General features: G+C 46.6%; 1 protein-coding gene and 1 pseudogene across 4 annotated transcripts in view; both read left to right on the top strand.

The window, feature by feature from the left end:
* Positions 1–100: 100 nt before the first annotated feature.
* LOC118939115 (protein PTHB1-like) lies at positions 101–19,051 on the top strand. 3 transcript variants are annotated; one of them, XM_090196444.1, is made up of 6 exons: positions 101–256; positions 1,398–1,501; positions 2,332–2,468; positions 6,162–6,311; positions 14,253–14,427; positions 18,916–19,051. In XM_090196444.1, the coding sequence occupies exons 2-5, from the start codon at positions 1,464–1,466 to the stop codon at positions 14,408–14,410; spliced, it is 483 nt and encodes a 160-aa protein (XP_090052570.1). In that variant the 5' UTR covers positions 101–256; positions 1,398–1,463; the 3' UTR covers positions 14,411–14,427; positions 18,916–19,051. The 3 variants fall into 3 exon arrangements, 2 of the variants coding, with proteins under 2 accessions (XP_090052570.1, XP_090052563.1); XM_090196437.1 differs by lacking the exon at positions 18,916–19,051 and adding an exon at positions 15,688–15,860; XR_016485958.1 differs by lacking the exons at positions 14,253–14,427; positions 18,916–19,051 and having other exon boundaries at positions 2,328–2,468; positions 6,162–10,674.
* LOC118936732 (protein PTHB1-like) overlaps positions 16,087–26,519 on the top strand; it is an 88,849-nt pseudogene continuing 78,416 nt past the window's right edge. The window contains exons 1-2 of the transcript XR_016483569.1: positions 16,087–16,110; positions 18,916–19,097. The product of XR_016483569.1 is annotated as a protein PTHB1-like (transcript). The remainder of the gene's footprint in view (positions 16,111–18,915; positions 19,098–26,519) is intronic.

Raw genomic sequence — 26,519 nt, 5'->3', positions numbered from 1 at the left:
ATTGAGACCATTTAACCTCCGTTTACCTGAACGTCTGTAGTCTCGTGCACCAGACAAGAACGTCTGTGGAGAATAAAAACTCAGTTTCCCATAAATCTGTGGGTTTGTGCGTTTCTGATCATGCGCGCAAGTACTAAAGTCCATCGTTAGTGTCACTGCTATGACAACAGGCTTCAAGCAAGTTGATGAGGCACACGTAAAATGTGATTTTAAAAAATCTGAACTGCGAACCACAGACAGGCTCGTCTTGTTAGAGGTAAAAGGAGGCACGTTTAGAATTTGCATATGTCGCTGGAATGTTGAAACTAGACGCTTGTTAGCCTCCAAGCCAGGCACAAGCACAGCCAGCGTTAATTAGTCAGCTAACGTTAACTAACTTCGCTCGAGGTGTTTCCTGGCTGGCTAGTTTGCTACCTATAGAGAATCATGTACGTTGTCGAGTTTAGTTTGTTTTTGTTCTGTTTATAACAATTGTTCAACACATGGACAATGCTTGCCGCAACCCCTACTAACGTTAGCTAGCTAGCTTAATCAACAGATTATGCATGTTGATGTTGCTAACTAGATACTAAGGTTAGATCTAGCTAGTTATGTGGAAATCATTCTATTCACCTCTAATGAAATGGAGTCGGAGCTCTGCTGATATGCATGGCACACCTGGATAATGTTGAATTATGATGTGGTTGATTGCAGAATGTTGGCTGTGCTTTACTGTCTGTCAATATATGAAAAGGGGCTGCTCAAAGGTCTTGGCCGTGATAGAGTCAAGTAGGCAGGTGGTATAAGGCTATAGGCAATAATTCCACTTATGTAATCTTTCAAAATCGAAATAATAGGGCTATCATTTGAATGGTTATATATGTTCTTGGTGTAGAGGGAGGGGGAAGAAGGGATTCTCTCTATGGATTAGCTGTCCATTCCACCTGCTCAGCAGTTGACAATGAGGAAATCTGCTTGGCCCATGCTCTGATACAATCCCTGATCATGTGACTCAGCTGTCATTGGTTAGTGTAACATGGGTTTACGGTCAGTGTCACATACAGACCACTGTCCAAACCTCCCCCTGCAATAAAAGCAGATGATCAGTGAATTACCAGACACACACACGCTAGCTTGATAAAGCACTACAAATCTGAGGCTGGCACCCATTACACTTAGAGTGAGTTAAAGTAGGCTTAGAAAGATCATGCCATATAGGAGACGTTTCATCTTTCCATCGTTTCATCTTTCCATTTGGTTCCAAGTGGGGTAGACAAACAGCAGGTATCAGCCATATTGCTTTCACCTGTCCATTATGATGAGTGTCAGTCACGTGTGGAAGACTGACAAGCAGTATTATGGTGTCCACTAGAGCGGCGATATGACCCTCAGTGTCTGTCTGTCTGTCTCCTCTGCAGTAGCATGTCTCTGTTCAAGGCGTGTGATTGGTGAGCCGCGGTGCTGGGGGAGGAGTTTGACCAGGGATGCCTGTGTGTCAGAGATGTGGACAACAGCGGACATGGTGAGAAGGTGTGGGGTTGTGGTGTGTCTGACTGCACTCTGCACTACAAAGACACTGTTCACTAATAGACCAAAAAACAAACAATGAGAGTGAAAGTGCCCCTGGTACCATAGTCTTATTTACATGCACAAATCAGATTTGTTAATTGTCTGATTGACTTACTGATTGACTTAACTTCCTGGATCTTTATTACCATGTTTAAAACATACCATTTGCCCTCTCGATATAAAGCACATACACTGAGTGTACAAAACATTAAGAACACCTTCCTAATATTGAGTTGCACCCCCCTCTTTGCCCTCAGAACAGCCTCAATTCATTGGGGCATGGACTCTACAAGGTGTCGAAAGCATTCCACTGGGATGCTGGCCCATGTTGAATCCAATGCTTCCCAGAGTTGTCAAGATGACAATGCTTTCGACACCTTGTATGGTGGACTATTCTTGATACACACAGGAAACTGTTGAGTGTGAAAAACCCAGCAGTATTGCAGTTCTTGACACAAACCGGTGTGCCTGGCACCTACTACCATACCCTGTTCAAAGGCACTTAAATCTTTTGTCTTGCCCATGCACACATACATAATTCATGTCTCAATTGTGTCAAGGCTTAAAACTCCTTCTTAAAACTGTCTCCTCCTCTTCATCTACACTGATTGAAGTGGATTTAACAAGGGACATCAAAAAGGGATGATATCTTTCACCTGGATTCACCTGGTCAGTCTGTCATGGAAAGAACAGGTTTTCTTAATGTTTTGTACAACGAAGGGAGCAATATGAGACCATACCACAATGTCTAAGCTGATGAAGTATATCCTGTTGATAAGATAGTGGTGGGCAACTACATGGGCATGCTGCGGGTCTTCTCCCCCCACCCTGCCAAGCCTGGAGAGCCAGGCCCACAGCCAGCTACTGGAGGTGCAGCTCAGAGACCCCGTCATCCAGGTTGAAGTGGGCAAGTTTTTCTCGTAAGTACCAGGGCACACCCACCTACTGCTCAAATAGTATGCTACATGCACCTGCTGCTCAAATAGTATGCTGCATGTACCTGCTGCTCAAATAGTATGCTGCATGCACCTGCTGCTCAAATAGTATGCTACATGCACCTGCTGCTCAAATAGTATGCTACATGCACCTGCTGCTCAAATAGTATGCTACATGCACCTGCTGCTCAAATAGTATGCTACATGCACCTGCTGCTCAAATAGTATGCTACACGCACCTGCTGCTCAAATAGTATGCTACATGTACCTGCTGCTCAAATAGTATGCTACACGCACCTGCTGCTCAAATAGTATGCTACACGCATCTGCTGCTCAAATAGTATGCTACATGCACCTGCTGCTCAAATAGTATGACCTGCTGCTCAAATAGTATGCTACACGCACCTGCTGCTCAAATAGTATGACCTGCTGCTCAAATATGCTACATGCATCTGCTGCTCAAATAGTATGACCTGCTGCTCAAATAGTATGACCTGCTGCTCAAATAGTATGACCTGCTGCTCAAATAGTATGCTACACGCATCTGCTGCTCAAATAGTATGCTACACGCACCTGCTGCTCAAATAGTATGCTACATGTACCTGCTGCTCAAATAGTATGCTACATGTACCTGCTGCTCAAATAGTATGCTACATGTACCTGCTGCTCAAATAGTATGCTACATGCACCTGCTGCTCAAATAGTATGCTACACGCACCTGCTGCTCAAATAGTATGCTACACGCACCTGCTGCTCAAATAGTATGCGACATGCACCTGCTGCTCAAATAGTATGCTACATGCACCTGCTGCTCAAATAGTATGCTACACGCATCTGCTGCTCAAATAGTATGCTACACGCACCTGCTGCTCAAATAGTATGACCTGCTGCTCAAACACTCAGAAGTGTGACCTGGAATTGCAGGTCAAATGGGCAATCGTGGCGTTAACTCAACATAGCCCTACTTAGAATCTTAAAGCACCACGTCACTAATGGAATTCTCTACTCTCATTGTCCTACATCACTGCACCGAAGGAATAGAGTTGCACAGGAATGATGATGTCATGTGTTGGGAGACAATGGCTTTTCCTGTTGCTTCCCACCCAGTCCTAAACACACATTAGCTTCAAGGGCCAAAGGTTTTTCCTGATCACATGACCTTGCTGACCATGTCGTGAACTCCTGACCCTGTACCACAAAGTCAAGAGGTAGTTGCTGTCATGCTGTTCGTTTATCCACTGAGTAGACATCAATGGAGTTCATGAACCTTTGGCATTGACTTCAACTTTGTTCTTGTCTTAATCTGCTTCCAGTAAATCCTGACCACCATGTCATGAATTCAGCTCTCTCCATGTGATTTATCATACTATATCAACCACCTAGTCTCAAACTTGGCTGGCTCCACTACTTTAGGCTAACCACCAAGTTACCAGCACATAGCTGGAAACACCCCAGGGTCCCATTTTAAGATGTTGTTAAAGGAAATTTGTTCTCAAGCACTTTAACTTGCCAAATACAGGTTGAGTAAATACTCTAATATTTTGAACAAAAAATGTCAAGCGCTAGACTGAAACCGCCATTGCCTCCTCTGCTCTCCCCGTGGCCAAAACGATTCAAGTAAGAGGAGAAAGAGGGGAATAGGAGGAGAAAGATGGAGAGAAAGGGAGGAATGGAATGATGAGGGAAGACTGGAATGTTGGGACATGTCATCACGGTGGTCCATTCCTGGGTGCACAGGGACCTCCTGGAGAGACAGGCTTCCTGGAAAAGCCGGGCATTTTCCAAAAGTTTCGCCCACAAAAGGGATGTATGAATCAAAGGATTCCTTCATCTGTTTGCTGACATTTTATGTTACTGTATGTTTTGGGTAGCTGGTTTCGGTTAGCATTTTGAATGACCATTGAGTGTTCCCTAAACAGAGAAACACATTGTAAATTTTGTCTCTAGAGCAGTGGGGCGGGAGATGGTGAAATGTGTTCTCATCGACAGTGGGCGCTGTGGTTTTGAGTAAAGAAGAAATCACCCAGGCTTCATTTTTAGTTGTTTTTCCTCCGTAAACATTACAGCAGGGTTGATGACAGACATGTTCCTCCGCAAAGCTGTAGAACACATGTTTAAACCATAGATTTACATCAAACAGATTTGTCACTTTTTCCTATGCATATTGTATTATATTTATCCATTCACAACTTGTGCTTGAAGTAGCAGTTGCCCCCAGAATACAAATTTAGGGCCAGGTTTGACTACCCCCCCAATCCTAACCTTTACCATTAGGATATACTTCATTATATCTATACGGATATACTCTTATGTCAGTATTGTCCAGTATTGAACAACTACTCCAAGTCTCAGAGCGAGTGACGTTTGAAACGCTATTAGCGCGCACCCCGCTAACTAGCTAGCCATTTCACATCGGTTACACCAGCCTAATCTCGGGAGTTGATAGGCTTGAAGTCATAAACAGCGCAATGCTTGAAGCATTGCGAAGAGCTGCTGTAAATGCACGAAAGTGCTGTTTGAATGAATGTTTACGAGCCTGCTGCTGCCTTCCACTGCTCAGTCAGACTGCTCTATCAAATATCAAATCATAGACTTAATCATAACATAATAACACACAGAAATACGAGCCTTAGGTCATTAATATGGTCAAATCCGGAAACTATAATTTCAAAAATAAAACGTTTATTCTTTCAGTGAAATATGGAACCGTTCCGTATTTTATCTAACGGGTGGCATCCATAAGTCTAAATATTCCTGTTACATTCCACAACTTTCAATGTTATTTCATAATTACGTAAAATTCATGCAAATTAGTTCGCAACGAGCCAGGCGGCCCAGTACATCATTGGGGTCAAGCTCCTTGACATCCAAGACCTTCAGCCAACCAAGTCACAGACTGTTTGTTTTCTCTGCTACCTACCGCACTGCAAGTGGTACCGATGCACCAAGTCTGGAACCAACAGGACCCTGAACAGCTTCTAACCCCCCAAGCCATAACACTACTAAATAGTCTGTGTAGTTATTTGGTTAACTATCTGCATTACCCTTTTTGCACTAACTCTTTTGACTCATCACATACGCTGCTGTTACTGTTTACTATTTATCATGTTGCCTACCCCTACCTATATGTACATATCTACCTCAAATAACTCATACCCCTGCAAATTGTCTCGTTACTGGTACAGTATTTATTCTTCGTGTTATTATTTTTTCTATATTTTTCTCTCTGCATTGTTGGGAAGGGCCTGTGAGTAAGCATTTCAATGTTAGTCTACACCTGTTGTTTATGAAGCATGTGACACATTTGATTTGATTTTGATTTGATACTATGGCAGTTTGCTCCCGTTAGTCTAGTTCTTTCTCTGCAGATTTAACCATAGGACATAGCAATGATATGTGACAATAAATATTAATATGGAGGGTGGGTCTCTCCCTCTATTTCTCTCTAACTCGCTCTACTGTCTCTCTCTCCCTCTATTACTCTCTACCTCGCTCTACTGTCTCTCTCCCTCTATTTCTCTCTACCTCGCTCTACTGTCTCTCTCTCCCTCTATTTCTCTCTACCTCGCTCTACTGTCTCTCTCTCCCTCTATTTCTCTCTACCTCGCTCTACTGTCTCTCTCTCCCTCTATTTCTCTCTACCTCGCTCTACTGTCTCTCTCTCTTTCTCTACCGTAGGTACTGCTGGTAATGTGGAGCATGGGGTTCAGTACCAGCTCAAGCGGGTCTATGAGCACATCCTCCAGAGGACCGCTTGCAACATGACTTATGGAACCTTCGGAGGGGTCACATGTTACACATCACATGAGCAGCTCAAATACTTCACATGTAACAGATATGCATTGACAGTTTAGTCACAAACCACACACACTTTTTTCATTTTTTTTTTAGTTAATTCATTGCCCTTTCATTTCTAATGACCACAGAGCTATAAGTGCAGAATATGATTCATTCTGTGTGGAGGGGAACCCTTGGCGTTCTGGTGCAGGTTTATTTGGATGGCAGTGACTGGATCGTTGTGTGGATGCATGTGCACACGTGTGGGTGTATTTGTATGTGTAGTAAGTTAGGTTCTGTGTGTCCTTCAAAGGTTGTGTCAGGTCAACCACAGAAGCTCTCTTTTAGCCTGCCAGGAACACACTGCTGAAATCTGGACCAAGCCCCAGACAAGAGACAACAGGCAATTCATTAATGGGAGAGCACACTTATCCAAACACGTGCTCACTGGAACACACACACACACACACACACACACACACACACACCTCAACAATATATCCCTTGTTTTATTATTGGCCTTCTCATGTCTAAAAGGGCTTCAGTTTAACACTGGTTTGTGTGTGCACGTGTGTGTGAGGAGACTTGGAGCTGTGTTGGTTACTGTTATAGAGGACATGTTTAGGATGGGAGTCGTTGCTTTTCTTGGATGCTGCAGAGTCGAGGGCTTTCCCCTCCTTTTTTCCAAATACATATATTTCTCTTGAGGGATGATTTCTTGCCCCCATCCTCTCTCCCTCTCTCCCCCCTGGCATTCTAACATTCCTCATTAACCCCTGAACTCTTCTTCACCTTATTCATTTCATAGACTTCCAGCGCTTTATGGACTCCTTCATTCATGCCAGTTTCCATTTGCGCAAACACACACACACACACACACCCATTCACCTCGCTCTCTCTCTCTCTCTCTCTCTATCTCTCTCTATCTCTCTCTCTCTCTCTCTCTCTCTCTCTCTCTCTCTCACATCCTTTCCCAATTAGATCAACTTTTATTTGTCACATGTGCCGAATACAGTGCTTACTCACAAGCCCTTAACCAACAATGCAGTTGTAAGAAAATCCCTAAAAAAATTAGAGGTAAGAATAATAAATAATTAAAGAGCAGCAGTAAATAACAATCGCAGGGCTTTGTACAGGGGCTTTGTACAGAGTCAATGTGTCAACGTGCGGGGGGCACCGGTGTCGAGGTAATTGAGGTAATTATGTACATGTCGGTAGAGTTATTAAAGTGGCTATGCATAGATAATAACAGAGTAGCAGCAGCATGGGGGGGGGGGGATGTAAATAATCTGGGTAGCCATTTGAATAGCTATTTAGGGGTCTTATGCCTTCTGGGTAGAAGCTGTTTAGAAGCCTCTTGGACCTAGACTTGGTGCTCCGGTACCGCTTGCCGTGCGGTAGCAGAGGAGAACCGTCTATGACTAGGGTGGCTGGAGTCTTTGACAATTTTTAGGGCCTTCCTCGGACACCGCCTGGTATAGAAGTCCTGGATGGCAGGAAGCCTGGCCCCAGTGATGTACTGGGCCGTACGCACTACCCTCTGTAGTGCAGTTGCCATACCAGGCTGTGATGCAACCCATCAGGATGCTCTTGATGGTGCAGCTGTAAAACCCATGCCAAATCTTTTCAATCTCCTGAGGGGGAATAGGTTTTGTCTTCACGACTGTCTTGGTGTGCTTGGACCATGTAGTTTGATGGCGATGTGGATGCCAAGGAACTTGAAGCTGTCAACCTGCTCCACTACAGCCCTGTCAATGAGAATGGGGGCCTGCTCAGTCCTCCTTTTCCTTTAGTCCACAATCATCTCCTTTGTCTTGATCATGTTGAGGGAGAGTTTATTGTCCTTGCACCACACGGTCAGGTCTCTGACCTCCTCCCTGTAGGCTCTCATCGTTGTCGGTGATCACTCTGTTGTGTCATCTACAAACTTAATAATGGTGTTGGAATAATGCCTGGCTGTGCAGTCATGAGTGAACAGGGAGTCAGGAGGCGACTGAGCATGCACCCCTGAGGGGCCCCTGTGTTGAGGATCAGCGTAGCGGATGTGTTGATACCCATCCTTACCACCTGGGGGTGGCCAGACAGGATGTCCAGGATCCAGTTGCAGAGGGAGTAGTGTTAGCCCAGGATCCTTAGCTTAGTGATGAGCTTTGAGGGTACTGAATAGCATTCTCACATAGGTGTTCCGTATGTCCAGGTGAGTGAGGGCAGTGTGGAGTGCAATAGAGATTGCATCATCTGTGGATCTGTTGGTGCAGTATGCAAATTGGAGTGGGTCTACGGTTTCTGGGATAATGGTGTTGATGTGAGCCATGACCAGCCTTTCAAAGCACTTCATGGCTACAGATGTGAGTGCTACGGGTCGGTAGTCATTTAGGCAGGTTACCTTAGTGTTTTTGGGCACAGGGACTATGGTGGTCTGCTTGAAACATGTTGGTATTACACACTCAGACAGGGAGAGGTTGACTGGTGCTTCCTGCTTTAATTTTTTGCTTGCTAACAGGAATCAAGAGGATAGAGTTATGGTAAGATGGAGGCCGAGGGAGAGCTTTGTACGAGTCTCTGTGTGTTGATTGAAGGTTGTCTAGATTTTCTTCCCTCTGGTTGCGCATTTAACATGCTGATAGAAATTAGGTAAATTAGGTAAAACTAATTTAAGTTTCCCTGCATTAAAGTCCCCGGCCACTAGGAGTGCTGCCTCTGGATGAGTGTTTTCCTGTTTGCTTATGGCGGAATACAGCTCATTGAGTGCAGTTTTAGTGCCAGCCTTGGTCTGTGGTGGTATGTACGAAAAATACAGATTGTGTGGTCTACAGCTTATCATGAGATACTCTACCTCAGGCGAGCAAAACCCTGAGACTTCCTTAGATATCGTGCCCCAGCTATTGTTTACAAATATGCATAGGCCCTCGCCCCGTGTCTTACCAGAGGCTGCTGTTCTGTCCTGCCGATGGAGTGTATAACCCGCAAGCTTGTATGATCTTAATGTCGTCGTTCAGCCACGACTCGGTAAAACATAAGATATTACAGTTTTTAATGTCCCGTTGTTAGGATATACGTGCTTTCAGTTCGTCCCATTTATTTTCCAGTGGTTGAACGTTAGCTAGAAGAACGGAAGGAAAGGGCAGATTAGCCACTCTTCACCTGATCCTCACAAGGCATCCTGATCTCTTTCCGCGAAACCTACGTTTCTTTTTCCAGCGAATCACAGGGATCTAGGCCTGGTCGGTTGTCTGTAGCATTTCCCTCACGTCCGACTTATTGAAGAAAAACTCCTAGTTCAATTTGAAGTGAGTAATCCCAGTTCTGATGTCCTGAAGCACGATTGGTTAAGAGCCAATAAGACGGCAGCCCTACCCTTCAGCTCCATCTTTTTTTTATCTCTGTCCCTCCTCCCTTTCCATTTCTCTCCTTCTCTTTCTTACTCTCTGAGTCTCTCTCTCTCACACACTCGCAGTATAGTCGTGTCCCTCTCCTGTCAGTGTAGGGAGAGAGAGAGAGTGGATTCCAATGAGGTTCCTATAAATAAGAGGACAAGATGATCCTGCTCCAGGGTTACACTACCACACACCACCACCAGGGAGCAGCACAGCCTGTGGAATCGGCTCCTACACACCACCGTACACACTTGTCATCTGAGTTAGTGTATTCATCTGAAATTATATATATTATATATATATTGTAGGACCTTGCTGAAAATGTGAGCACCCATAATAGTTCCTGACCATGGAATGACTGTAGGCGCTGTAATAGCGGTGTTGTAGTAATACCGCCCTAATGGCTAGGCTGGGTTTGGGTCAGAATCGGGCCACACACACTCACAAACAGCGTAGGCCATTCTAAGCAGCACCTGGCCCACACTCCACCCAGAACCCAGGCCCACACTCCACCCAGAACCCAGGCCCAAAGAACCACTGCACTGCTCTGCTCTGTCCTGCCAGCCTCTGTGCTTTGTCCTTGGGCTCAACCTGTGTAACAGCATGTTCTATTAATGCTATTAGTAGGGCTGGTTTCCTCTGTATGTCTCTGCTAAGGGTAGACGTGCTGGAATAATGTTTAATAGAGCTAGAAGAGCGTTTTTTAATATATTTAGTATGGGCGTAGACAAACTCACAAGCGTGAGAGAAGACACACACATACATGCACACACACCATACGTGTGATACACTCACACACACAGGGCGAGGTAATTGTGTTAGTGGCCTTGTCCTTCAGTGTTTTACTAACCTCCCACCCTGAGCCCAGTTCACCAAAGGGGGATGACCAGAATAGCTGGTGAAGCACACACCCACACGTGTTTATTATTGTGTATGTGTGTATCTGCTCTGCAGGTGGTACTCCCTGACCCCTCGTTGATGTGTGTGATTTTTAATAGCGTGTAGAGGCCTAATTATAGTTCTCTGCTCTCACAGCCACTCTGTGTTATGGCTCTTTGTGTGTGAGTGTGTACTCAGCCATCTCAGATTTTCTCTGCCATAAAACTCAGTGGGCCATTCCAAGCACTCCACACACAAACGCAGACCTAAAGCTGTGTAAGGCTGCTGTGAACAGGCCTGCTCAGGTCGAGAGGTGTTAATGGACATATCAGATTCAGCAGGAGACAAATGAGCAGAGCAGCTAACCCACCACTACAACACAACATAGCAGAGCAGCTAACCTACTACTACAACATAGCAGAGCAGCTAACCCACTACTAAAACATAGCAGAGCAGCTAACCCACTACTATAACACAACATAGCAGAACAGCTAACCCACCACTACAACATAGCAGAGCAGCTAACCCACTACTACAACACAACATAGCAGAGCAGCTAACCCACGACTACACCATAGCAGAGCAGCTAACCCACTACTACAACATAGCAGAGCAGAGCAGCTAACCCACTACTACACCATAGCAGAGCAGCTAACCCACGACTACACCATAGCAGAGCAGCTAACCCACTACTACACCATAGCAGAGCAGCTAACCCACTACTACAACATAGCAGAGCAGCTAACCCACTACTACAACATAGCAGAGCAGCTAACCCACTACTACAACATAGCAGAGCAGCTAACCCACCACTACAACATAGCAGAGCAGCTAACCCACTACTACACCATAGCAGAGCAGCTAACCCACTACTGCAACATAGCAGAGCAGCTGACCCACTACTGCAACATAGCAGAGCAGCTAACCCACTACTACACCATAGCAGAGCAGCTAACCCACTACTACACCATAGCAGAGCAGCTAACCCACTACTACAACACAACATAGCAGAGCAGCTAACCCACTACTACAACATAGCAGAGTAGCTGACCCACTACTACAACATAGCAGAGCAGCTAACCCACTACTATAACACAGCAGAGCAGCTAACCCACCACCACAACATAGCAGAGCAGCTAACCCACTACTACAACATAGCAGAGCAGCTAACCCACTACTACAACACAACATAGCAGAGCAGCTAACCCACTACTACAACACAGCACAGCAGAGCAGCTAACCCACCACCACAACATAGCAGAGCAGCTAACCCACTACTACAACATAGCAGAGCAGCTAACCCACTACTACAACACAACATAGCAGAGCAGCTAACCCACTACTACAACACAGCATAGCAGAGCAGCTAACTCACCACTACAACATAGCAGAGCAGCTAACCCACTACTACAACACAACATAGCAGAGCAGCTAACTCACCACTACAACATAGCAGAGCAGCTTACCCACTACTACAACATAGCAGAGCAGCTAACCCACTACTACAACATAGCAGAGCAGCTAACCCACTACTACAACACAACTTAGCCGAGCAGTTAACCCACTACTACAACATAGCAGAGCAGCTAACCCACTACTACAACATAGCAGAGCAGCTAACCCACTACTACAACATAGCAGAGCAGCTAACCCACTACTACAACATAGCAGAGCAGCTAACCCACTACTACAACATAGCAGAGCAGCTAACCCACTACTACAACATAGCAGAGCAGCTAACCCACCACCACAACATAGCAGAGCAGCTAACCCACCACCACAACATAGCAGAGCAGCTAACACACCACTACAACATAGCAGAGCAGTTAACACACTACTACAACATAGCAGAGCAGCTAACACACTACTACAACATAGCAGAGCAGCTAACACACTACTACAACATAGCAGAGCAGCTAACCCACCACCACAACATAGCAGAGCAGCTAACCCACTACTACAACATAGCAGAGCAGCTAACCCACTACTACAACATAGCAGAGCAGCTAACACACCACTACAACATAGCAGAGCAGCTAACACACCACTACAACATAGCAGAGCAGCTAACCCACCACCACAACATAGCAGAGCAGCTAACCCACCACTACAACATAGCAGAGCAGCTAACCCACCACTACAACATAGCAGAGCAGCTAACCCACCATTACAACATAGCAGAGCAGCTAACCCACTACTACAACACAACATCGCAGAGCAGCTAGCCCACTACTACAACATAGCAGAGCAGCTAACCCACCACTACAACACAACATCGCAGAGCAGCTAACCCACTACTATAACACAACATAGCAGAGCAGCTAACTCACCACTACGACATAGCAGAGCAGCTAACCCACTACTACAACACAACATAGCAGAGCAGCTAACCCACTACTATAACACAACATAGCAGAGCAGCTTACCCACTACTACAACATAGCAGAGCAGCTAACCCACTACTACAACATAGCAGAGCAGCTAACCCACTACTACAACATAGCAGAGCAGCTAACCCACTACTACAACATAGCAGAGCAGCTAACCCACTACTACAACATAGCAGAGCAGCTAACCCACTACTACAACATAGCAGAGCAGCTAACCCACCACCACAACATAGCAGAGCAGCTAACCCACCACCACAACATAGCAGAGCAGCTAACCCACTACTACAACATAGCAGAGCAGCTAACCCACTACTACAACATAGCAGAGCAGCTAACCCACCACCACAACATAGCAGAGCAGCTAACCCACCACCACAACATAGCAGAGCAGCTAACACACCACTACAACATAGCAGAGCAGTTAACACACTACTACAACATAGCAGAGCAGCTAACACACTACTACAACATAGCAGAGCAGCTAACACACTACTACAACATAGCAGAGCAGCTAACCCACCACCACAACATAGCAGAGCAGCTAACCCACTACTACAACATAGCAGAGCAGCTAACCCACTACTACAACATAGCAGAGCAGCTAACACACCACTACAACATAGCAGAGCAGCTAACACACCACTACAACATAGCAGAGCAGCTAACCCACCACCACAACATAGCAGAGCAGCTAACCCACCACTACAACATAGCAGAGCAGCTAACCCACCACTACAACATAGCAGAGCAGCTAACCCACCATTACAACATAGCAGAGCAGCTAACCCACTACTACAACACAACATCGCAGAGCAGCTAGCCCACTACTACAACATAGCAGAGCAGCTAACCCACCACTACAACACAACATCGCAGAGCAGCTAACCCACTACTATAACACAACATAGCAGAGCAGCTAACTCACCACTACGACATAGCAGAGCAGCTAACCCACTACTACAACACAACATAGCAGAGCAGCTAACCCACTACTATAACACAACATAGCAGAGCAGCTAACCCACTACTACTACACAACATAGCAGAGCAGCTAACCCACTACTACAACATAGCAGAGCAGCTAATCCACCACCACAACATAGCGGAGCCGCCCCAACAAGTCAAGCAGAACTGTAGGCTGCATAAATTTTTCCACAGAACGTATACCATTCTACAAGTAATTTAGTCCGGCAGCAATCAGGTCTATGTTCTGTCATTGTGTGTACTTTTCTGTGATGCCAGTATGATTCCACCAGGTTGTCATGTGTTAATGTCCTAAGCCTATGTGTTGAATTAACCTTTATTCAATGCTCATGTAACGTTTGTCTTTTTTTCCCTCCCCTCAGACCACCACTCTCTGTGTATCCAGTCCATGGACGGCATGCTGATGTTCTTTGAGCAGGAGAGTTACTCATTTGTCCGTTTCCTTCCTGGCTTCATCCTGCCTGGTCCTCTGTGTTACTGCTCCCGCACTGACACCTTCCTCACTGTGTCCTCAGCATGACAGGTGGAGAGCTACAGGTACACACACTGCAAAAAACACACATACACACACCCTGCAAAATATACACATACTCTGCAAAACACACACATGTTCTGCAAAGCACGCACACACGTACACACACACCCTCCTCAGGGGAAAGTAAGTGAATGAAAAAGTGAGTGAGTGAAGAAGTGTACTCTTCGCCTCTGAAGGCTCTCTGCCTGCCTGCTACTCCGCACTGTATCTTTAAATACATCTGTGGTGCAGCAGACGGGAGGCCATTTTCTAGTCCTCCTAACGCCACAAACCACTGCACCATCTTTAAATAATAGGGGAGAGTGTTCTGTGTGTGTGTTTGCTTGTCTCTGCATGTGTGTGCCTATGTATGTGTGTGTGTGTGTGTGTGTGTGTGTGTGTGTGTGTGTGTGTGTGTGTGTGTGTAAATAGGGGATACTGCAGATGGCAGATTGGGTGTATCGGGCCCTATTGCCACAGCTGAGTCTGGTTATTCTCGGTGCTAAGTTAACATTTTCACATCCTAATGAAATTTCCACTCATTGATCGCCACAGCTCCCCATGTAAGCCCTGTCTTTATTTTCCTGTGCTTTGGCCGATCATCGCACCTCCACAATAATCACAGTTACCTTCCTCTACAAACACACGCTGGGATTTTCCTTTTTAACGCTCCTGCTAAAACCGGACAGAAATTGGGGAAAGGCTGAAGAGTGTGTGTGTTTCAGTGTGTGAAACCCGGCCTTCCAGCTGTTTGTTATCCCAGATTTCTCCGATTATCAAGAGCTTCCCCAGACGAGATATCACTGCGGAAACGCTGACCACCCCCCCCCCCCCCCCCCCGTTTCCCCCCTTCCCCTTCTCCCTCTCTTCAATTCTCAGACTGTATATATGAATTCTAATAAAAATAATTCTGCCCAGGATGAAGTGCTCTATGTCCCCAGTTAACACTTGGCTGTGTCTAGACTTGGTCTCTGTGGCTTGAATCCCACTTTCTGATCAAATCTACAATCAAAAGTCATGAAAACTGTAGATACGAAGAGAGCTACATTTTGGTAATGAAAATCCTGCATGTTAGTTAGAAATAGCCTTGCTCTGAGTGTCATGAACTGCATAATATCAGTCAGCTAGGGAACTGTTCCACTCCCTCGGTTTGTTTAGCCAGTAATGTTGATTTTCTCTCCGCTTGAGGGTTAATGAATGTGATTTTGTGTTTGTGTATCAGGGCAGTATTGGGTAGATATCCTCTTTCATATAAATGACTGGGCTGTTTCCTCTGGCTGTAGACGTCCCACGCTGGCTGCTGAGTGACACACACACACATCCCTGCACTCCATCTATCGTCCATGTACCAGCTTCACACACTCACTCTGTGTCTCTCTGGGCTGTCTGAGACACGGAGAGACTCTATCCAACCTGAAGCGGTTGACTGGGTTTGTGTGGGCTGAACTGGTTAAAGGTGAGGCTCGTGGGATGTGTGTACACATGATCATACATTTCATACACACAACCGTGCATGCATATTATGCACATATTTATACTCATGTAAACACACACACACACACACACACACACACACACACACACACACACACACACACACACACACCCTCCCTGCTCCGCTGGGCTGGCCTGAGCTGTGGAACTCTGAATGTGTGTGTGCTCAACATTTATAACCAGTGTGCATGCTGGTGAATCATTTCTTCAAGGTTTGCACTCTATCATCGCTCATGCACTCGCCACACACACACTCTTTGTGATTCTATGTGTTAGGTCTCATTCACACTAGCTCATTCACCAACATACCTGACCATAGTACTCTGCCCTTACATTTGGCAAGATGGTGCCAAACTCTCCCATCCATTTAGGATTGAGGCCTTCAGATTTCTTATAGCTTATCAAAAATAATGAATGAATGCAAACCAAAGTGCACTTTTCGATGTGCATTTGTCAGGAGTGTACTCTATTTGAATCACTCTGCAACTAGTAACGGCAAAATAGGTCCCGGTTCCTCTTCCTCCACCTTCCCATTGGCACTGCTTGCTGTTGTCTTTGGACATGTTCATCCCTTCATTCTTTTCTCAAGAGAGCGAGAGAGAAAAATACTTTCTCCCTGACAGAGCAAATAGTCTCCTGTCGTTTCCAGCTCCATAAACATCAGGGCTTAGCAGGTTCTGATTTCTCTTCAGGTAATTATCTGATTCTTAGCAGCTTTTCCTTCTCCCTCCCGAGGGGCCAGGTGACTGAGCGTGTGTGAGATGTCTGTAGCTACTATAGCCAGTTCCAGCTTTTTACTGGAAATCAGATTGTATTAATGCCATACTGCTAGACTACTGTAGACTGACTCCAGATCAGTGTCATGATACTGCTATTAATAAAGCCATTGTTTGAGAACGTTAAAGCATGATGCTAGCTAACTGGCGTACCTGAATAATGGTTTGTGGCACAAACTTTAGTTGTCATAACACAGATGGATGTCTGTTATGACAGTGGAGCTTCTGACAGAGGGTCCAGCTGAAGTGTTTCTGAAGTGTTACCACTGAGAACATTGTGTTTGTCTAAACTGAAGTGTTACCACTGAGAACATTGTGTGTGTCTAAACTGAAGTGTTACCACTGAGAACATTGTGTTTGTCTAAACTGAAGTGTTACCACTGAGAACATTGTGTTTGTCTAAACTGAAGTGTTACCACTGAGAACATTGTGTTTGTCTAAACTGAAGTGTTACCACTGAGAACATTGTGTTTGTCTAAACTGAAGTGTTACCACTGAGAACATTGTGTTTGTCTAAACTGAAGTGTTACCACTGAGAACATTGTGTTTGTCTAAACTGAAGTGTTACCACTGAGAACATTGTGTTTGTCTAAACTGAAGTGTTACCACTGAGAACATTGTGTTTGTCTAAACTGAAGTGTTACCACTGAGAACATTGTGTTTGTCTAAACTGAAGTGTTACCACTGAGAACATTGTGTTTGTCTAAACTGAAGTGTTACCACTGAGAACATTGTGTTTGTCTAAACTGAAGTGTTACCACTGAGAACATTGTGTTTGTCTAAACTGAAGTGTTACCACTGAGAACATAGTGTTTGTCTAAACTGAAGTGTTACCACTGAGAACATTGTGTTTGTCTAAACTGAAGTGTTACCACTGAGAACATTGTGTGTCTAAACTGAAGTGTTACCACTGAGAACATTGTGTTTGTCTAAACTGAAGTGTTACCACTGAGAACATTGTGTTTGTCTAAACTGAAGTGTTACCACTGAGAACATTGTGTGTCTAAACTGAAGTGTTACCACTGAGAACATTGTGTGTCTAAACTGAAGTGTTACCACTGAGAACATTGTGTTTGTCTAAACTGAAGTGTTACCACTGAGAACATTGTATGTCTAAACTGAAGTGTTACCACTGAGAACATTGTGTGTCTAAACTGAAGTGTTACCACTGAGAACATTGTGTGTCTAAACTGAAGTGTTACCACTGAGAACATTGTTTGTCTAAACTGAAGTGTTACCACTGAGAACATTGTTTGTCTAAACTGAAGTGTTACCACTGAGAACATTGTGTTTGTCTAAACTGAAGTGTTACCACTGAGAATATTGTGTGTCTAAACTGAAGTGTTACCACTGAGAACATTGTTTGTCTAAACTGAAGTGTTACCACTGAGAACATTGTGTGTGTCTAAACTGAAGTGTTACCACTGAGAACATTGTGTGTGTCTAAACTGAAGTGTTACCACTGAGAACATCGTGTTTGTCTAAACTGAAGTGTTACCACTGAGAACATTGTGTTTGTCTAAACTGAAGTGTTACCACTGAGAACATTGTGTTTGTCTAAACTGAAGTGTTACCACTGAGAACATTGTGTGTGTCTAAACTGAAGTGTTACCACTGAGAACATTGTTTGTCTAAACTGAAGTGTTACCACTGAGAACATTGTTTGTCTAAACTGAAGTGTTACCACTGAGAACATTGTGTTTGTCTAAACTGAAGTGTTACCACTGAGAATATTGTGTGTCTAAACTGAAGTGTTACCACTGAGAACATTGTTTGTCTAAACTGAAGTGTTACCACTGAGAACATTGTGTGTGTCTAAACTGAAGTGTTACCACTGAGAACATTGTGTGTGTCTAAACTGAAGTGTTACCACTGAGAACATCGTGTTTGTCTAAACTGAAGTGTTACCACTGAGAACATCGTGTTTGTCTAAACTGAAGTGTTACCACTGAGAACATTGTGTTTGTCTAAACTGAAGTGTTACCACTGAGAACATTGTGTTTGTCTAAACTGAAGTGTTACCACTGAGAACATTGTGTTTGTCTAAACTGAAGTGTTACCACTGAGAACATTGTGTTTGTCTAAACTGAAGTGTTACCACTGAGAACATTGTGTTTGTCTAAACTGAAGTGTTACCACTGAGAAGGATGCTGAGCAGCATAGCAAAACTGCAGGGAAGAGACTGACGGTGAGAAGAGAAGTTTGTGTGTGTGTAACCCTGTGTGTGTGTTTCCCCCCCAGGCTGACTGGACCCTGGTCCCGGGGGAGCAGGCCTTGGACCTCAAGTGTCCCCTCCTCTCCGTCCTCGTCCTCCATCTTTGTTTGCGGCGAGAGGAATCTATACTTTCTCAAAGACAACAGACATATCCTCTTCATGAAGAAACTGGAGTACAACACCAGCTGCTTCCTCCCCTACTCCACAGGTAATGGTAGAGCCCTATTGCTTCCTCCCCTGTCCCTCAGGTAATGGTACAGCCCTAGTGCTTCCTCCCCTGTCCCTCAGGTAATGGTAGAGCCCTAGTGCTTCCTCCCCTACTCCTCAGGTAATGGTAGAGCCCTAGTGCTTCCTCCCCTGTCCCTCAGGTAATGGTACAGCCCTAGCTGCTTCCTCACATAACATACTGTTTTACTGCTTGATATCATTAGCTTATTTACTGCTTGATATCAGACACATTATTTGTAGGGCATATTGTATGACATAGCAGATATCCATCCTCCATATAATTGATGAATATTATTGCTGACTCTCCTATCCAGTCTTTGTTTTAGGTCTGCCATGTGGATACTGGTCTAACAAATATTTCTAGTGGTGATAAGACGTTCCCCATGCCTGTCCAGTGTGCGTGTCGGTAGCAGAATGAGTGTTTGTCTGTGAGCTCAGGTTCATCTGATAGGGAGTCTCGGCTCCTGGGTTGGGTTTAATGAGGGACTGGAGTACAGCTCTACACAGTGCATCTGTCTGTCTTGACTGACTCCCAACATACCACTCCAACCAGAGGAAGTAGGAAATGTCACAGAGCAAGGCACGCTCTAATCGGATCCATATTTAGCATATGTAGCACCTCGAACATGCAACACACAGCACCGTCACCTGCATAAGCACACGCACATGCACACACACAGCATGTTCTACTGGCGGAATGCCCTGTGGATCAGGGGTCTGCGTGTTCCATGTTAATCCCACTATCGCAGGGCCCACTAATGGGTTCCAGCCAACACACCTCTCTCCAGCTGAGCTCAATTACAGGTAACTGCCAAAATAAAGGAAACACTAACATAAGTGTATTAGTAGGGCGTTGGGGCCACCATGAGCCGAACAGAACCGCTTGAATGCACCTTGGTATAGATTCTACAAGTGTCTGGAAATCTGTTGGAGGGATGCGACACCATTCTTCCACAAGACATTCCATCATTTGGTGTTTTGTTGATGGTGGTGGAAAACGCAGTCTCAAGTGGCGCGCCAGAATCGCCCATAAGTGTCCAGTTGAGTTGAGATCTGGTGACTGAGAGATATACACTGTCATGTATTGTCATGTTGTGTCTTGTTTCTGTCCTTTCCCTTCACCCTGTCTCCCTCTGCTGGTCGTTATTAGGTTACCTTTTCTCCCCCTCTTTCCCCCAGCTGTTCCTTGTCTCCTCCTAACTACCTCGTCACCCCTTTTCCCACCTGTTCCCTTTTTCCCTCTGATTAGTCCTCTATATCTCTCTCTGTTTTGTTTCTGTCTTTGTCGGATTCTTGTTTGTGTTTCATGCCTGAACCAGACTATCGTCATGTTTGCTGCAACCTTGTCCTGTCCTGTCGGAATCTGCCGGTCCATCTGAGCCTACGTTTGTTTTGTTATTAAAGAAGCTCTGTTTACGTTAATTCGCTTTTGGGTCCTCATTCACGCACCCTAACAGAAGAATCCGACCAAGAATGGACCCAGCGACTTCGGATCCTCTCCACTCAGCCGTCGAGATCCAGGGAGCGATGCTAGGCAGACACGAGCAGGAATTGTCTGCTGCTCGACATGCCGTTGAGACCCTGGCCACCCAAGTCTCCAACCTCACAGAACAGGTTCACCATCTCCGCCTCGATCCACCGGCCACTTCCAGGGCTTTCGAATCTCCGGAGCCCAGAATCAATAACCCGCCGTGTTACTCTGGGGAGCCCACTGAATGCCGCTCGTTCCTCACCCAGTGTGATATTGTGTTTTCTCTCCAGCCCAACACTTACTCCAGGAGCACTGCTCGTGTCGCCTACGTCATATCTCTCCTTACTGGACGGGCTCGTGAGTGGGGCACGGCAATCTGGGAGGCAAGGGCTGAGTGTACTAACCAGTATCAGGACTTTAAGGAGGAGATGATACGGGTTTTTGATCGATCTGTTTTTGGGGAGGAGGCTTCCAGGGCCCTGTCTTCCCTATGTCAAGGTAATCGATCCATAACAGACTACTCTATTGAGTTTCGCACTCTTGCTGCCTCCAGTGGCTGGAACGAGCCGGCTTTGCTCGCTCGTTTTCTGGAGGGTCTCCGCGCAGAGGTAAAGGATGAGATTCTCTCCCGGGAGGTTCCTTCCAGCGTGGATTCCTTGATTGAACTCGCTATTCGCATTGAGCGACGGGTTGATCTTCGTCACCGAGCTCGTGGAAAGGAGCTCGCGTTCTCCGTTGCCCCCCTCTCCGCATCACTACCATCTTCCTCTGCCGGCTCGGGTGCTGAGCCTATGCAGCTGGGAGGTATCCGCATCTCGACTAAGGAGAGGGAACGGAGAATCACCAACCGCCTCTGTCTCTATTGCGGTTCTGCTGGTCATTTTGTCACTTCATGTCCAGTAAAAGCCAGAGCTCATCAGTAAGCGGAGGGCTACTGGTGAGCGCTACTACTCCTGTCTCTCCTTCAAGATCCTGCACTACCTTGTCGGTCCATCTACGCTGGACCGGTTCGTCAGCTTCCTGCAGTGCCTTAATAGACTCTGGGGCGGAGGGCTGTTTTATGGACGAGACCTGGGCTCGGGAACATGACATTCCTCTCAGACAGTTAAGGGAGTCCACAGCCTTGTTCGCCCTGGATGGTAGTCCTCTCCCCAGGATTCAGCGTGAGACGCTACCTTTAACCCTCACTGTTTCTGGTAATCATAGCGAAACCATTTCTTTTTTAATTTTTCGTTCACCTTTTACACCTGTTGTTTTGGGCCATCCCTGGCTAGTTTGTCATAATCCTTCTATTAATTGGTCTAGTAATTCTATCCTCTCCTGGAACGTCTCTTGTCATGTGAAATGTTTAATGTCTGCTATCCCTCCTGTTTCCTCTGTCTCTTCTTCACAGGAGGAGCCTGGTGATTTGACAGGGGTGCCGGAGGAATATCACGATCTGCGCACGGTGTTCAGTCGGTCCAGGGCCACCTCTCTTCCTCCACACCGGTCGTATGATTGTAGTATTGATCTCCTTCCGGGAACCACTCCCCCCCGGGGTAGACTATACTCTCTGTCGGCTCCCGAACGTAAGGCTCTCGAAGATTATTTGTCTGTAGCTCTTGCCGCCGGTACCATAGTCCCCTCCTCCTCTCCCGCCGGAGCGGGGTTTTTTTTTGTTAAGAAGAAGGACGGGTCCCTGCGCCCCTGCATAGATTATCGAGGGCTGAATGACATAACAGTGAAGAATCGTTATCCGCTTCCTCTTATGTCTTCAGCCTTCGAGATCCTGCAGGGAGCCAGGTTTTTCACTAAGTTGGACCTTCGTAACGCTTACCATCTCGTACGCATCAGGGAGGGGGACGAGTGGAAGACGGCGTTTAACACTCCGTTAGGGCACTTTGAATACCGGGTTCTTCCTTTCGGCCTCGCTAACGCTCCAGCTGTCTTTCAGGCATTAGTCAATGATGTCCTGAGAGACATGCTGAACATCTTTGTTTTCGTTTACCTTGACGATATCCTGATTTTTTCACCGTCACTCCAGATTCATGTTCAGCACGTTCGACGTGTCCTCCAGCGCCTTTTAGAGAATTGTCTTTTTGTGAAGGCTGAGAAGTGCTCTTTTCATGCCTCCTCCGTCACATTTCTCGGTTCTGTTATTTCCGCTGAAGGCATTAAGATGGATCGCGCTAAGGTCCAAGCTGTCATTGATTGGCCCGTCCCTAAGTCACGCGTCGAGCTGCAGCGCTTTCTCGGCTTCGCGAACTTCTATCGTCGTTTCATCCGTAATTTCGGTCAGGTGGCAGCTCCTCTCACAGCCCTTACTTCTGTCAAGACGTGCTTTAAGTGGTCCGTTTCCGCCCAGGGAGCTTTTGATCTCCTCAAGAATCGTTTTACATCCGCACCTATCCTTGTTACACCTGACGTCACTAGACAGTTCGTTGACGAGGTTGACGCGTCAGAGGTGGGCGTGGGAGCCATTCTTTCTCAGCGCTCCCTCTCTGACGACAAGGTCCACCCTTGCGCGTATTTTTCTCATCGCCTGTCGCCGTCGGAACGTAACTATGATGTGGGAAACCGCGAACTGCTCGCCATCCGCTTAGCCCTAGGCGAATGGCGACAGTGGTTGGAGGGGGCGACCGTTCCTTTTGTCGTTTGGACTGACCATAGGAACCTTGAGTACATCCGTTCTGCCAAACGACTTAATGCACGTCAGGCGCGCTGGGCGCTGTTTTTCGCTCGTTTCGAGTTCGTGATTTCTTATCGTCCAGGCTCTAAGAACACCAAGCCTGATGCTTTATCTCGTCTCTTCAGTTCTTCAGTAGCCTCCACTGACCCCGAGGGGATTCTCCCTGAGGGGCGTGTTGTCGGGTTGACTGTCTGGGGAATTGAGAGGCAGGTAAAGCAAGCACTCACTCAAACTCCGTCGCCGCGCGCTTGTCCTAGGAACCTTCTTTTCGTTCCCGTTCCTACTCGTCTGGCCGTTCTTCAGTGGGCTCACTCTGCCAAGTTAGCCGGCCACCCTGGCGTTCGGGGTACGCTTGCTTCCATTCGCCAGCGTTTTTGGTGGCCCACCCGGGAGCATGACACGCGTCGCTTCGTGGCTGCTTGTTCGGTCTGCGCGCAGACTAAGTCCGGTAACTCCCCTCCTGCCGGCCGTCTCAGGCCGCTTCCCATTCCCTCTCGACCGTGGTCTCACATCGCCTTAGATTTTGTCACCGGACTGCCTTCGTCAGCGGGGAAGACTGTTATTCTTACGGTTGTCGACAGGTTCTCTAAGGCGGCTCATTTTATTCCCCTTGCTAAGCTTCCTTCTGCTAAAGAGACGGCACAAATCATCATCGAGAATGTTTTCAGAATTCATGGCCTTCCGTCAGACGTCGTTTCGGACAGAGGTCCGCAATTCACGTCTCAATTTTGGAGGGAGTTTTGCCGTTTGATTGGGGCTTCCGTCAGTCTCTCTTCCGGCTTTCACCCCCAGTCTAACGGTCAAGCAGAACGGGCCAATCAGACTATTGGTCGCATCTTACGCAGTCTTTCTTTTCGCAACCCTGCGTCTTGGTCAGAACAGCTCCCCTGGGCAGAATACGCCCACAACTCGCTTCCTTCGTCTGCGACCGGGCTATCTCCTTTTCAGAGTAGCCTCGGGTACCAGCCTCCGCTGTTCTCATCTCAGTTCGCCGAGTCCAGCGTCCCCTCCGCTCAGGCTTTTGTCCAACGTTGCGAGCGCACCTGGAAGAGGGTCAGGTCTGCACTTTGCCGTTATAGGGCGCAGACTGTGAGGGCTGCTAATAAGCGTAGAACTAAGAGTCCTAGATATTGTCGCGGTCAGAGAGTTTGGCTCTCCACTCAGAACCTTCCCCTTAAGACCGCTTCTCGCAAGTTGACCCCGCGGTTCATTGGTCCGTTCCGTATTTCTCGGATCATTAATCCTGTCGCAGTTCGACTTCTTCTTCCGCGATATCTTCGTCGCGTCCACCCGGTCTTCCATGTCTCCTGTGTCAAGCCCGTTCTTCGCGCCCCCGCTCGTCTTCCCCCCCCCCCCCCCATCCTTGTCGAGGGCGCACCCATCTACAGGGTCCGTAGGATTTTGGACATGCGTCCTCGGGGCCGTGGTCATCAGTACCTAGTAGATTGGGAGGGGTACGGTCCTGAGGAGAGGAGTTGGGTTCCCTCTCGGGACGTGCTGGACCGTGCGCTGATCGATGATTTCCTCCGTTGCCGCCAGGTTTCCTCCTCGAGTGCGCCAGGAGGTGCTCGGTGAGTGGGGGGGTACTGTCATGTATTGTCATGTTGTGTCTTGTTTCTGTCCTTTCCCTTCACCCTGTCTCCCTCTGCTGGTCGTTATTAGGTTACCTTTTCTCCCCCTCTTTCCCCCAGCTGTTCCTTGTCTCCTCCTAACTACCTCGTCACCCCTTTTCCCACCTGTTCCCTTTTTCCCTCTGATTAGTCCTCTATATCTCTCTCTGTTTTGTTTCTGTCTTTGTCGGATTCTTGTTTGTGTTTCATGCCTGAACCAGACTATCGTCATGTTTGCTGTAACCTTGTCCTGTCCTGTCGGAATCTGCCGGTCCATCTGAGCCTACGTTTGTTTTGTTATTAAAGAAGCTCTGTTTACGTTAATTCGCTTTTGGGTCCTCATTCACGCACCCTAACATACACACCCTTTAAATCCCCTATGCTCCTTTAAGACCCCACTTTCAAAGTCTCTTAGATCTCTTCTAGCCACGGTAGCCCAAATAATGGGCAACTGGACATTTTTTATACATGACCCTCGGCATGATGGGATGTTCATCTCTTAATTAACTCAGGAACCACACCTGTGTTGAAGTGCCTGCTTTCAATATACTTTGTATCCCTTCTTTACTCAAGTGTTTCCTTTATTTTGGCAGTTACCTGTATATACATGGAGAGGGGGATGGCAAGGGAAAGATAGCGGGAGAGAAAGGGGGAGGGAGGGAGAGAGAGAGGAGGGAAATAGGTGAGAGAAAGGAGGGAGGAAATCAATGAGAGAGGGATGGACGAGGAAGATGGGAAGCAGAGTGTTTGAGAGAGAGATTTAAAAAAAAGTTTTTTAAACCAGAGGCACCTGCTATTCCTCATAGAGGTGTGTTTGACCTCTGAGCACCATTCTTTCTGGTATACACGCGCGCACACACACACACACACACACACACACACACACCACACTTCCCATTCCATTTGCATTGTTCCTCTGTAAAGGCCAGGATCCCAGGTGACATCGATCACAGTCCTCGATAGATTTCTCTGGTTGTGTTTTCAGCAGCCACCCGGATAGTATGGCAAATGGCTTCCCGCTATTGTAATCTGCTGCGGTTTGGTTTTCAATACAGAGAGAGAGAGGGAGAGGAACTTTCCGGGCTGCTGACTTTCACATTGTTTTGGCTGGAACTTTAGCGGTTTACCGGCCCACTCTCAATATTTCACAGGTTTCCCCTTTTGGCCCTCCGCTATGCAGCTGTCTTTTTTGGCTCGCGTTCTCCTTTTCTCTCTCTTCCTCGTTTCTTTGCCTCTCTCTCTCTCTCTCTCTGTGTCTCTCTCTCTCTCTCTCTCTCTCTCTCTCTCTGTCTTTCTCTCTCTCTCTCTCTCTCTCTCTCTCTCTCTCTCTCTCTCTCTCTCTCTCTCTCTCTCTCTCTCTCTCTCTCTCTCATCCTCTGTTTTTCCCTCTAGTGATAATACAGCCACTTAACCCCAGCATGTATAATAATCACTGATAATTAGTGTACACACACACAGATACACCTCAGGGTAAGGTGTGTTCAGGGAAACGATTGCCACATGTCTGTCTGATACGCTGCTATTAATACAGTGCCTGGCCACAGTGGAAGAACAGAACGAACCAGAGGGAGCAAAAGAGGAGAAAAAACAAATGGCGCTATATGTAGTGGATGGAAGGAGTCATATATAAACTGTGTCTGTCATTTTGGCCTT

Source organism: Oncorhynchus mykiss, chromosome 2, assembly GCF_057628025.1.
Source record: "Oncorhynchus mykiss isolate SJ-2025 chromosome 2, ASM5762802v1, whole genome shotgun sequence".
Classification (NCBI taxonomy): domain Eukaryota; kingdom Metazoa; phylum Chordata; class Actinopteri; order Salmoniformes; family Salmonidae; genus Oncorhynchus; species Oncorhynchus mykiss.
Note: the sequence above shows the minus strand (reverse complement) of the source record. Positions and strands in the feature narration are given on the sequence as shown.